This window comes from Syngnathus leptorhynchus, chromosome 1 (genome assembly GCF_054491065.1).
Source record: "Syngnathus leptorhynchus isolate UIUO chromosome 1, UIUO_Slep, whole genome shotgun sequence".
NCBI classification, from domain to species: Eukaryota; Metazoa; Chordata; class Actinopteri; order Syngnathiformes; family Syngnathidae; genus Syngnathus; species Syngnathus leptorhynchus.
In genome coordinates, this window is record NC_141195.1 from 18,126,240 (window position 1) to 18,138,493 (window position 12,254).

Here is a 12,254-nt window from a genome sequence, read left to right on the forward strand (position 1 = left end):
CAAACTATACATGTATTTCAGTTTGCCCAGAAGCCAAATCGAGAAAAAGGCCTCTGGGCCTTAACTCAATATTTGGACAAAAGTCAAATATGTGCTGTCATCAAGTCAACCGCAAATATTCTTTAAATAAAATATTCTGTGCAGTCCAACTAGTCAAAACACAATGTTCAGATGAAAATTTCATTTGTGGAATATGAATTAAACAAACCCGTTTGTAGCCATCTTAGTGGGCGGCCATATTGCCACTTGCAGTCGACTGAAAATAATGGCATCCCAGTTGTCATTTTAACAACTGTCTCGTCGAGAAAAATACTAGTCATCTGACTCTCTATTAAGTTATTTAGTTAGTAGCTGATGTCCAATGTGCCGTCACACAAGATGAGACTTTTATATGCTGCAGCAGATTTGAGATTGTTACCAATTATTTTGACAAAACAAGGCAAAACTTGAAAATATGGTAAGAGAGGGATTCATGGAGGCAATTGAAGCGTAATTATATGAATGATTTGCATATTGTGGAAGAGCAAGTTCCACTGAAGGATTAGTGGCATGCTAAGATAAAGGAAATGGGCGGATCCTGGGTGTGCAAACAGAACTCCCATGCAAAACCTTATCAGTCAACTGAAATCTCACCGCCAAAATGTCAAATGATTAGTAGTCATGGTTCTCATGTCTGGAGGATTTTGAACACTTATGTGTTTCCTGATGTACTAGAGGCCTTGGAAAAATGCCTACTAAGCATAAATGTCACAGAGTACATACATCTGTACTAAAAACATGAATAACTTGTTTCAATTTCCTTGGAAATGTGTGCATGCCATGACTTGCTCTGTAAGTTGAATGTTGACAGTTGGAGGCCCGGTTTTTAAGTACCCATCTATAGTCAATTATAAACAGTGGAAAATTTGGCACACCACGTAGAATTCGGATAATAATAATAAAAATATTTCAAATGGGCTTCAAAATGGTGAAAGACAGCCCTTTGAGACTGCTTGTGATTTAGGGCTATACAAATAAACTTGACTTGATTTAAAAAACCAAGCTGTTTCTTTACTGAATGCTCCGAAACCACTCCCAGCTCAACTGTCAATCAAATTCCATATGAGCTAAAAGAATTGGTTGAAATTGAGAATTTGTTGTAGACCTTTTCTACACTGTATCAATGAGGCGCTCTTTTAAAAAAAAGACATTTGCCCTTCTCGCGCTTCCACCTTCTCTCTGTTATGTGCATTGACTGAGGTGCTGTGAAGTGGGCAAAGCCTCAGACTGCATAGTGGCTGTCAAGTTAGACTTAGAAAAAAAAAAAAACTCCTCCTGCCTTTCTCTGCCTGATATATGCAGACAACGAGACGCTCTAACCCAGACACACTTAATGCAATGCCCTGGTCAAATCTCTAAATTCACCTTTCAGAGCATTTTATTATTCTGCTTGTCACTATACGTTGCTGGCATAGATAGACGGACAAAAATACATTATTTGTATTAAATGAACAATTCAGGGGACCAATGACATGAAATTGAATAGCTTCACCCGATGATCTTCCCCCAAACAATGCTTTACAATCACTTGGTCTATAAATTCTACCATCCCTCCTTCCGTGTCTTGCCAGGGACTTACATGATAACTCGCACACTGTTTCCACTCGTAAGCGCAATCACATGCCGGTAGCCTTAAGAAAGCACTTATCTACCTTATCTACTTAACCAATATAGCATCACTGCGACTTCCAGCCTCGGTGAGGATCCACTCCATGCTGCGACAAAGCCCACCGACCTCAGGTGACACCCGTTTTTCCACTCCTCTCGGCTTGCATAAACACTAATGGCATAGGAATGTGTCTCCACCAGCTCTTGACTGACTTGCTGCGACCGACCGTCTGCAAACTTCAGCCAATTCCTTTTTGTTTTTTTGCATTGCAGACTGTTGTGACAGCTTCCCAGTGAAAGCACCGGCTTGGATCTCACACTACCTGTAGTTGAGTAAAGGGTTAACTCCGGATGTTCCCCTTCCCCCTCGTTTCCTCCCCAGCTCGATAATCTCTCTACTTTCTCCTCCCACCACTACTGAGGAGCTCTGGAGGGAGTAAAGCAGTTGTAATTATACCCAGCAAAACTGTGAGAACAGAGAGAAGGAGCATAGTGATTCTTTTCAGCGTACTACCAGGACATTATTTTTGTGTGGAAAGAAAGCCAGCCGTGCTGTTTGACACCTGGGTGAGTGGCTTCCTGCGAGAGAAGTGTGTGTTGTTCATTTTAAAGAAGGGAGTGGAGGCTTTAACTGTCAATAGTGAGCCGCTCTTGCATCAGACAGCACCATGTGGTACTGTAAGCGATGCTGGACACAGAAAAGTTGATTCCACTCTTCCAATTGTTCATATGTAAATGATTTGATGAATCATTGAATTGGATTTTTTTTTTAAATCATGTAAATTCATTATACATTAACTTATTAAGCCTTTTGGAAAACAGATTTTCCACTTTTTAACCTGAGGTAAATTTGACCCTATTCAGTGATGTAACGTCTTTAAATTAATAAATTTTTTGGGGGGTGTTATGTTACACAACTTTTCTTAATTTAATGACAGCTGGGTAAAATTGCCATTTTTTTTTTAATGTTCTTGTTCACATGAGTGTTGTTTGGGGTCACAATGTCAATACCTTTCCCAACTTTTGGTCTGTGTTTTTGAGGCCCAAATTGAGGTCAGTATAAAAATCTCATCTTATTCACCAATTCAATCATAACTGTAGTGAGAAATACTGATCATCCGCACGTCATCTGACCAATTCTCAATCTTGCCGCTTGCTCTCTTTCTGCTGAAAATTACTTCTGAGAAAGGAGCTGCTGTCACGTTTATTTGACCATGGAAGGAACACATGCATCTGTTGATAAGGCGTCCTCCTCAGATGACAATGATACCCTTCATTGTTGAACCCCTCCACACACACACACACACACACACACACACACACACACACACACACACACACACACACACACACACACACACACACACTCACACACTCGCACACTCACACATTCACACTCTGGTTTGTCTCTTGACCAAGAGTTAGCCTTTTCAAAAATTGTGATTATATGTCATCCCACTTGAACTGCGGGATAGATTGATGCCATCAAAACGGTTCCAGATATGCATTCAGCCTTGTCCAAGACTTAAACTCAACATTTGAGCTCTTCATAACACCACCAATTGACAAAACATTGACTGGAGAAGACATATGAAAAGTAACTTGGGATCAAAGAAATCAGCAAATTAGTTTTACGTGTAAGCCCAATACAATATGCACGTGAGCTGCATGTATCATTTTTATCTTCTCGGGTTCGACATGCTCACATCGTACAGTAGTGTATCTGTAACTGTGATTGAATGCGTGTAACTTTAAAAGGCGGGACCCGACTTGTGTGAAGTCACATTCAATAAACGAATGCTAGTTTTAAGGCTGCATTCGTGGGTCACTCTAAAAATGACGTCATGTAGCCTAAAAAAAAACAGCCGGGGGGAAAAAAAAAAAACCCCGGTTCAAATTGACCTGAAGGATAAAAGATGTTTGTAAATTAAAATGTACCAGAAGCTTAGAAACCTAACCCGGGAAAAGAAGTTTCAAATTAACCAGACTTTCCAAGATTCCTCTTAGTCTGGATACATTTCACTCATCAGTGCTGTCTCAAAAATTGTGTAATAACACTTGTCAAACAAAAAAGCAGTAACACAACTAAACAGCTAAAATACCAGCATTCACACAAGAAGCCTTTCAGTTCACTGGCCCGCTTCAAGGCTCCTTCTACGTCAGCAGTCCTCCTGTATGACCAGTGTGGGACTGGAGAAGAAAAAAAAAAAAGTCTGTGGAATGTCACACAGTGTTGTATCAGTGCCTCTTTTGGGGTCACGTGTGAGAATCCCAAGGGTGTGTGGGTGACCTGTGGGAAAGGGGTAGTATCTCATGACCCCGGTGGCATGAGTGCAAAGCAGGGCCTACTCTCTTCAGTCCTCGCACCACATTTTTCATTTTGACCCCGTGTCACTTTGTTGGCAACATTTTTGTCTCGAGACTGCTCAATTCAAGTCACATTGTTTTTGGATGTTTCTCGTGTGCATTAGATGGCATTTGTCCAACTCAAAACGTCGGCACGTGGCAAGTTTGCGTGAGATAAAAAGTTAGACCGAGCTAAATAATTTCTAAACATTTCACTGCACACCTCGATTCAAATGTCAGGTTCTCTTTCTATAAAAAGTGAGATCAAGCTAAATTATTTCGATACTTTTTAACTTGGATAACTTAAGAGAGAGTAAAAATAACTGAAGTAATGTGGTTTCACGAGTGTGCACACCTCATAAGTGGACATGTGGCTGTGTTCACATTTAACCAATCACATTCAAACTCATTTGGGAGTCAATGAGAGTCAGCACACAAAATAAGCCCAAATGAATTTTTTCTTGACCTACAGGACGCAGCATTGTGCAGTTTGGGCTGTATTTCCTTAGCTGGTAATTAATTAAACAGGGCAGAAGGAGTTATGAACAGTTTGAAATAGTGTAAGCACAAAACCTTAAGGCTTCTACTAGAAAACAAACAACTGAATGCGGGGGAAAAGCCTACTGTATCTCCTGAATGTGCTTTGGGAAAAACAGAACTGTTGTACTGAGAACAAAACAAAATCACCTATGGAACTCCCTATTTTTCTTAGGCTATTCACATTTTACAGCTCTGAGCAAAACTGTGCTGGATTTTCTGCAGATGAGTTTGCAACTTCATGTGTTCAAATAAAATATATCTCCAGGCTATTTAGAAAAGGCAGCATTTTAAGCTTAACGTAATGTTTTTCTCACTAATTATACAAATCATGAGGTATGTTGAAGTGAAATTTGTGCTTCGTCACAGCTTTGAAGAGTATAATGGCTACAATCTATACATGTTGACAGGAAGCGTTTGAAATGAAATGTCTTCCAATTACAGCTTGAAGAGGATTGAATCAGTCAACTTTACACCGTATCAGAATGGAGCTTCAGAAAATGAACGGACACGGTCGAGAAGACAGGTGAGATTTAGAAATGAATGATACTACAATTTTTATTGTCAAAAAACCCTGAGCTTTTACAGCATGGAATAAGATCAAACCATAATATTTACTTGCTACTAAGGCGAAGAAAAACATTTGCGGACACGGGTGGGCAAGGCCTCGACCAAATGTGACCACACCAGACTGGATAATGAAGTCTTTCTGGCATTTCTGGTCACATGCATGCTGGACGGTCCTATTTCTAAAAGACTATATTCATACTCTAAAAAGACGATCTGGTTTGTTGTCTGAATAATCATACAGACATTTTATATACTGTACACAAATACATACAATTATATAGACTAGACACAAATGCATAAAGTACAGAAAGTCATAGTGAAGTCAACCAAAACTTTTCATTTTGTTTGTACCCCGGTGTTTCCCAACCGTACCTTAGGCAAGGCACATTTTATTGTCATGGCAAAATTTGTAGACAATAACTGAAAAGAAGTGAAACAAGCCAACAAGCGAAGTTATCCAGCTAAATAAGCCATTAAAATGATCGAGTTCAGTTCGTCTTGCAGCATAGGTGTTCCAACTCTGCAAAAAAAAAGCAATATTAGCTAGGTAATTAGCTATTTCCGCTCAGCACCTTTGCTAATATTTGTCAAGAGAACTTGCCAGTCAAGTTGACTTTCAAATCTGAACAACCCACCTCATTCTTCTTTTTCTAAAATTGCACAACCGAAGGTTCAACAATCTGATCCATTCGGATAATTAAATTTTTACAGTATATTGTGGTGCGAATGTGTCGCACAAGGACAACGGAGATTCTTTTGACCTATGTTGAATTACAACATAGATGTAATCTAGCCGTTAAGTAAGACACACATACAATAAATTTTGACTTCCAAAAACATATGCGAATCATAACATTTTTGTTATTGCAGCAGCACGTCCATATTTTATCACTCCTTAACAGAACAGAAATGAATCCGCCAAATTGAAACAATTATATTAAAATGTAGCAAATCCCCTCCATTTTCGATAAATGTCTTTAATAATCCAATAATACAGTGCGACACCACAAGGGTGAAAAATCAAGTTGTAATTTTTATAATAATTTTAATACGCTTAATAACATTTTTAAAAGTAGTTGAATCAAGGCACCCAGATGCCACTGCTTTGTACGCATTAGATTAACACGACCCGGATGACTGACAGTTTACTCAAGACATAGAGGGGAAGTTGCAAACAAAGCAAAAGGTCAAACAAGTCCGGTGATAATGATCGTAAAAGCTTTTTCATGGGTCTGCTTACAACGTGTAGTTTTCAACATGTGCTTTATTTGCATTGTAGTTTTGATGGGCTGGATGCCATGGCTGAACATGAAGAATTTCTCCCACATAAAGCCAGTGTTAAAAAAGAAACACACTTCACAGATGTGAGTTTTTGATTTGTTTGTTTTTTACTCCCACTTGTTTATCCTGTTTACCGAACAAGTTGCCTATTCACTCATCTTTTTTTTTTCTGGTGCAGTTTGAAGGTAAGACTTCTTTCGGAATGTCCATTTTCAACCTCAGTAACGCCATAATGGGCAGCGGAATTCTGGGATTGGCCTTTGCCATGTCCAACACTGGAATCCTCCTTTTTATGTGAGTAAATGAGCAATTTGGTCTCTCCAGATTATTTGTTACTCTGCACGTTGGCCATTAGTGGGCAATGATTTGAAATGTAATCGTAATTTGTATGTGATGGTTCCATGTTCACATTAGCAATACCACGAAGCTTTGAGCGTGTTCACACGAGCAATTTGACTGAACAATGAGCTATAATTGACACACACGCACATACGCACACCGCTTTCCTAAACCAGATTTAAGAAGTTATATATAGCCTGCACTGATCAAATCCAAGACAGGCTTGCGTGGAGCAGTCATGTTCTATCCCTGTGTCGAGGAGGGAGGGAGGGAGGGAGGGAAGCCGAGTTATTTAGTGGGGATGCACAGGTCAGTTGATGTTAAGTACCATTTTTTTCTTTTCTTTTTTACCCATTTAAGTGTCAAGATTTGAACTACCATAACACATTTTCACATTGAACGTAAGAACTTAAGGCATCATATCATGCTTTGGGGCTGTTTTCCTGCAGCTGGTTCTGGAGCCTTAGTCAAGGTGAAGGGGCGTGCTTGCACAAAATGTTTCTGCTTAAAAAAATAAAAATAATAATTTAAAAAACACCAGCAAAAGCTTAGGAGAACATCTGAACTTTATTTGAGCTTTGATTGGTTAACTCTGAAAACAGTCACTTCCCCAGTTCCAAGAGGATGTTCACATTAGGTAACCACTCAAATTTAGTTAACCCTCTCTGATTTTCTTTCAATTGAGTGGTACAATTTATATAGGTCACATTAACGACGGGAATAATTTTTAAATCATTTATCTGAGTCCAGGTTATGAATTGGATTGGTCTGACCTGAATATTGCACGAAGTGTTCATAAAAAAATTAACTATTTGCTTTTTTTTATTTTTCAGAATTCTGTTGGTGTTCATTGCTATTCTGTCTGCGTATTCAATCCACTTACTGCTGAGAAGTGCTGGAGTTGTTGGTAAGAAGCGTTATGATCATATCAATATGCTTGACTGTAGGGGGCAGAATTGAAGAATTTTCAATTTCCATTTCCATTTACAAATTATTTATTTTCTACACTGAGTGACAAGGCAGGGAAAGAGAAGAAATTCCCTCTCATTTCTCACTTCCTCCAATATTTACGCATCACAAAAAAAAAAATCTTTGTGTCTGAATTATACTACCCTCTAGTGGTCAAAGCGCGCACAGCAGAAGGAGCACAATATTAATGGGCATTAAAGCATCAATCGTGTTGCAGAGACTGTTTACATTTTGTTTAATTATATGGTGACTGCGTGTTTTTATTATTATTATTATTATTATTATTATTAATGCACAATACTGTTGATTTTGGGGGGGATTTTTTAAAAATATGTTGCAAATGTTTTGGAGGTTGGTGTCTCTCTTTATGTCACCCTTGAAAGAAAAGTATTGTGGCTACATTTGGATCTTTTTAGGCATCCGAGCATATGAGCAGCTTGGGAACAGAGCTTTTGGCCCACCGGGAAAAATCCTGGCAGGGAGCGTCATCACAATACACAACATCGGAGGTAAAATGTGATCATTTGTAGTCATTTGCTATGAAAAGTGACGCTTGTACTGAGAATATATATTTTATTTTTTTCCAAGCAATGTCTAGCTACCTCTTCATTGTCAAGTCAGAGCTCCCGCTGGTGATTCAGGCTTTTCTCGGCAAACATGAAAACACTGGGTGAGTGTCAAATAACTCCATTTGACTTGAATAACAGCTTTATAGTTTAGTGCACTGATTTTTGTTTGTGTGGTCTCAGAGAATGGTTCTTGAATGGAAACTACTTGATCATCATTGTTAGCGCTGCCATCATCCTTCCTCTTGCACTCATGAAACAACTCGGTATGATTTCACATCCTGTCGTCTCATTTCCACCCCCTGCCTTGTTAACTTTCTCACCTCTACAATTGTAGTCACAACTTGCAGTAGTATGAAACGTTATGTAGATTTTATCTTCATCATCTTGTTCCATTTTAGGTTATCTGGGATATACTAGCGGCTTCTCTCTTTCTTGCATGGTGTTTTTCCTTATTTCGGTAAGTCTATTGAAAAACAAAAAGGACTTTTCAACCCAAATGTGACACATTTGACCCATATTTGATTCCCCTCCAGGTGATCTATAAGAAATTCAACATCCCTTGTCCGCTGGAGGACAATCTGCACAATACAAGCCTCATTGCTGACAATTTCACAATGACAGAAGATGCGGAAGACTTTTGTGATGCCAAGCCGTTCACCATCAACTCACAGGTGAGACCACCTTTGTGTTTCTCATTCCTCTCCTTCAATTGTCACGGCAAGTTTTTGATTTTCCGGTCAGATGACCAGACTAGGTCACTAATCTTTGGCATGATTGGCTTTTAGACAGCATACACCATCCCAATTTTGGCTTTTGCATTTGTCTGCCATCCCGAAGTGCTGCCCATCTACACAGAGCTACGAGAGTAAGTAATGCTTTATATCGTGGAACCCTAGTTTTCGTTTGCCCCACTTTTGTTGTATTGCACTTTTTGTTCCTCCATTCAATTTTCGACCCCCCCTTCAATTTACAAGCATTATTAAAGCATCCAGTGGGAAATTGTCAAGTCGCCGACTCAGCATCTAACATTTTGTTGTGATTTTTTTCGACCGCTAACTAATCCTCCATGTGGCCAAAGATACTCACAAGCATACACAGCGTTTACTGAGATTAATTACAGAACAAAAGATGTATCCAAAACCAATAGCATTGATGAACATGGCGTATTATGTGATGTCAATCACTAAGTCTTATAAATTTACCGAAATTAATGGGGGAAAATACAATCGACTGTTGTCGTCTTGTCTCTAGTGCCACCAAGAAACGTATGCAGAATGTTGCCAACATTTCCATCTTGGCCATGTTCACCATGTATCTCCTGACGGCACTTTTTGGGTACCTCACTTTCTACGGTAAGACGCAAAAAGAATTGTTGTTCTCCTTCAAACTGCGTACACATTTTGCAGTGGCAAAAATCGAGCAGGGTGTTAAAAGTCGTTTCTCTCTTTAGGTGCTGTGGAGTCTGAACTGTTACACACTTACATCCGTGTGGACCCCCTGGACGTTCTGATGCTTTGTGTTCGCCTGGCCGTGCTCGTGGCTGTCACATTGACTGTGCCTGTGGTTCTCTTCCCAGTGAGAGTTGCATCATATTTTTTTTCATTCAAACTATTAATCAGTCAAATATCTTTGAAAAGCCGACCGACAATGTAGGACAAAATAATCATTGCGCTTTGTGGGGCACCAGGACTTTGTCCAACATAGCCATTTACCAATTCGAGCCCAAAAAAAAGCGGACGTTGAGATTTTAGGAATAGTTTGAACAAAAGCCCGGCCACCTGAATGTTTGCAGTGATGGCCGTCGCTAGGTTGAATGCAAAGTAACTCGTTCTTCGCAGTCTCATGATTGTCTTTCCTTTCTTCCCACTGTAGATCCGCAGGGCCATACTTCAGATCTTGTGCCCAGACAAGCCTTTCCACTGGGGCAGACACATTGCCATTGCGGTGTTCCTCCTCATTTTAGTCATCCTGCTGGTCATCTTCGTGCCCTCCATCCGTGACATTTTCGGACTCATCGGTACGTGTTTGAGCGTCATTATCGCCTGGGCTTCTGGCGGTCTCACCGAACACCCTCTCCTAATTTCTTCACAGGAGCCACGTCGGCCCCCAGCCTCATCTTCATCCTGCCTGGAATCTTCTACATACGAATTGTTCCTGCAGAGCAAGAACCTTTTCTTTCCAGACCCAAAATTCAGGTAGCAGTCATCGCCGTTGTATTGCCCTTCCGCTCATTTCATCCAATACGGTTTTCTCCTACAGGCTGCATGCTTTGCCGCATTGGGATTCATCTTCATGATTGTGAGTTTGTCGTTTATCTGCATCGACTGGGCGAGCGGTGAGAATCGAAGCGGCGGCGGACACTAGCTGCTCGCCGAGGGCCCAACAATAACAATGTGAACTGAAGCCCCCCTCCCTGTCACTAAATATATTGTTCTCCAGCAGCCACTCAGTACATGCTGGCCTTGAAAGCAGAAACTGATAAAAAGAATGTGACAACCAAAAGGCTCTCCAAGAGAGAAACCAGAGAGAGAACATGGACACGTGTTGTGAATGAATTTGCTACAACCCGGGATATACTTCTTTTTTAATCTTGAGTTAAGAAAAAAATAGCAAAAGCGTGACTCACATGCGAATCCCGTCGAGGGTATGGATTCAAAAGTTCTGGGAAAAATCAACAAGTCACTGCCAAAGTTCTCTAACTATTTCCCATCTTATGTTTGCAGTACACAGTGGTGCCTTGAGATACGAATGACCTGACTTACGTGTCACGGCAGTTTTATGCCACTCACGCTTCAAGTTTACTGTCAAACAACTGCTAGCATAATGCTAACATACAATGTAAAACACCATTGACATGCTGACTAATAGCACCCATTGAGCTACGCTCGCTATGTTTATAAACAAGATAGCAATAGTTCAAGGCATACATTCTTTATCCTCTACAAAAAGTGATTAACATTACAGCATCAAATTGAGTCACTGAGATGACGTGAACTTCTTTGTTTGTGTCTTATGTCTATTTCCTCCCGGTGGCCAAGGTAGGTATACGCAAAGTGGTCACAGAAGGAATTAAAATCAAATAAATCTCAAGGCACCACTGTAAAATCAGCAACACGGCAAAATGAATTCGACATTTCATTCGGCACACGCATGTCGTTTCATTTTCGTTTGGTTCCTCAATGAAGTTTTGTGCAGTTTTCCTTTCGCATGAAAAAAGTAATAATGGAGGGTAGTGTCACGCAGAATTTTTTTTTTACACAGGCACACGATTTGTTGAGTTCAACGGTAAGTTATTTGAAATTTTAGTGCCCTACTATGACAGTTTGTGGAGATGAGGATGTAGTGTAGAAAAGAAAAAAAAAGATGCAATTTGTGGGCTTTTGCTGCTAGAAACGAAGCTCAATTTTATCCGTTGTTACAAACCAAAGAATATATGCAGTTACTGTATCATGTTAAACCACAGAGCAGGGGTGTCAAACTATTTGGAGTATGGGACATTTTTTCATGTGCCTACCCCATTGTTTTGATGAAAACTATTTCAAGTATATTCTGAATATTCAAATGATTGATTATTACCTTGAGATTTCCAGCAAGATAATATAATATGATAAGATATATTTATAAGATAAGATATAAGACAATAATAATATGGAATAATATGAAAAATGAGTGCAGTTTCTGGTCGGCAGGCCATAAGTTTGACACCACAGCCACAGAGTATAACAACCTATTTGTGTTTTACTAGAAATCATTCATCATGTCAATTAATGGTATGTGAATATTAAAGTAAACCTTTTCATGTCTGTAAATGTTAACTAAAAGCAATGTTGAATTTGGGTTTTTTTGTACAGTTTTAACTTAATTTGAACTGTCTGTCAATAAAGTATATCTCATTTGTAACCCCTTCTAAGCTCTGAGAATAGAAAGAGTGAAGTCACGCAAATGGAAGAAGCATATTATCAGTGCTGCTTGTTTTCAAGACAACAAGTAGGGGTT

At 39.6% G+C, this 12,254-nt stretch overlaps 1 protein-coding gene across 1 annotated transcript; it reads left to right on the forward strand.

The window, feature by feature from the left end:
* Positions 1–1,947: 1,947 nt before the first annotated feature.
* On the forward strand, positions 1,948–12,158 carry LOC147062458 (sodium-coupled neutral amino acid transporter 3-like). Its single transcript, XM_085929169.1, has 16 exons — positions 1,948–2,214; positions 4,975–5,056; positions 6,380–6,464; positions 6,560–6,675; positions 7,554–7,627; positions 8,106–8,198; positions 8,278–8,359; positions 8,439–8,521; positions 8,657–8,715; positions 8,792–8,929; positions 9,044–9,123; positions 9,510–9,610; positions 9,709–9,833; positions 10,131–10,275; positions 10,350–10,453; positions 10,518–12,158. Exons 2-16 carry the CDS (start codon positions 5,016–5,018, stop codon positions 10,620–10,622), a joined length of 1,431 nt encoding a protein of 476 aa, XP_085785295.1. The 5' UTR covers positions 1,948–2,214; positions 4,975–5,015; the 3' UTR covers positions 10,623–12,158.
* Positions 12,159–12,254: the final 96 nt, after the last annotated feature.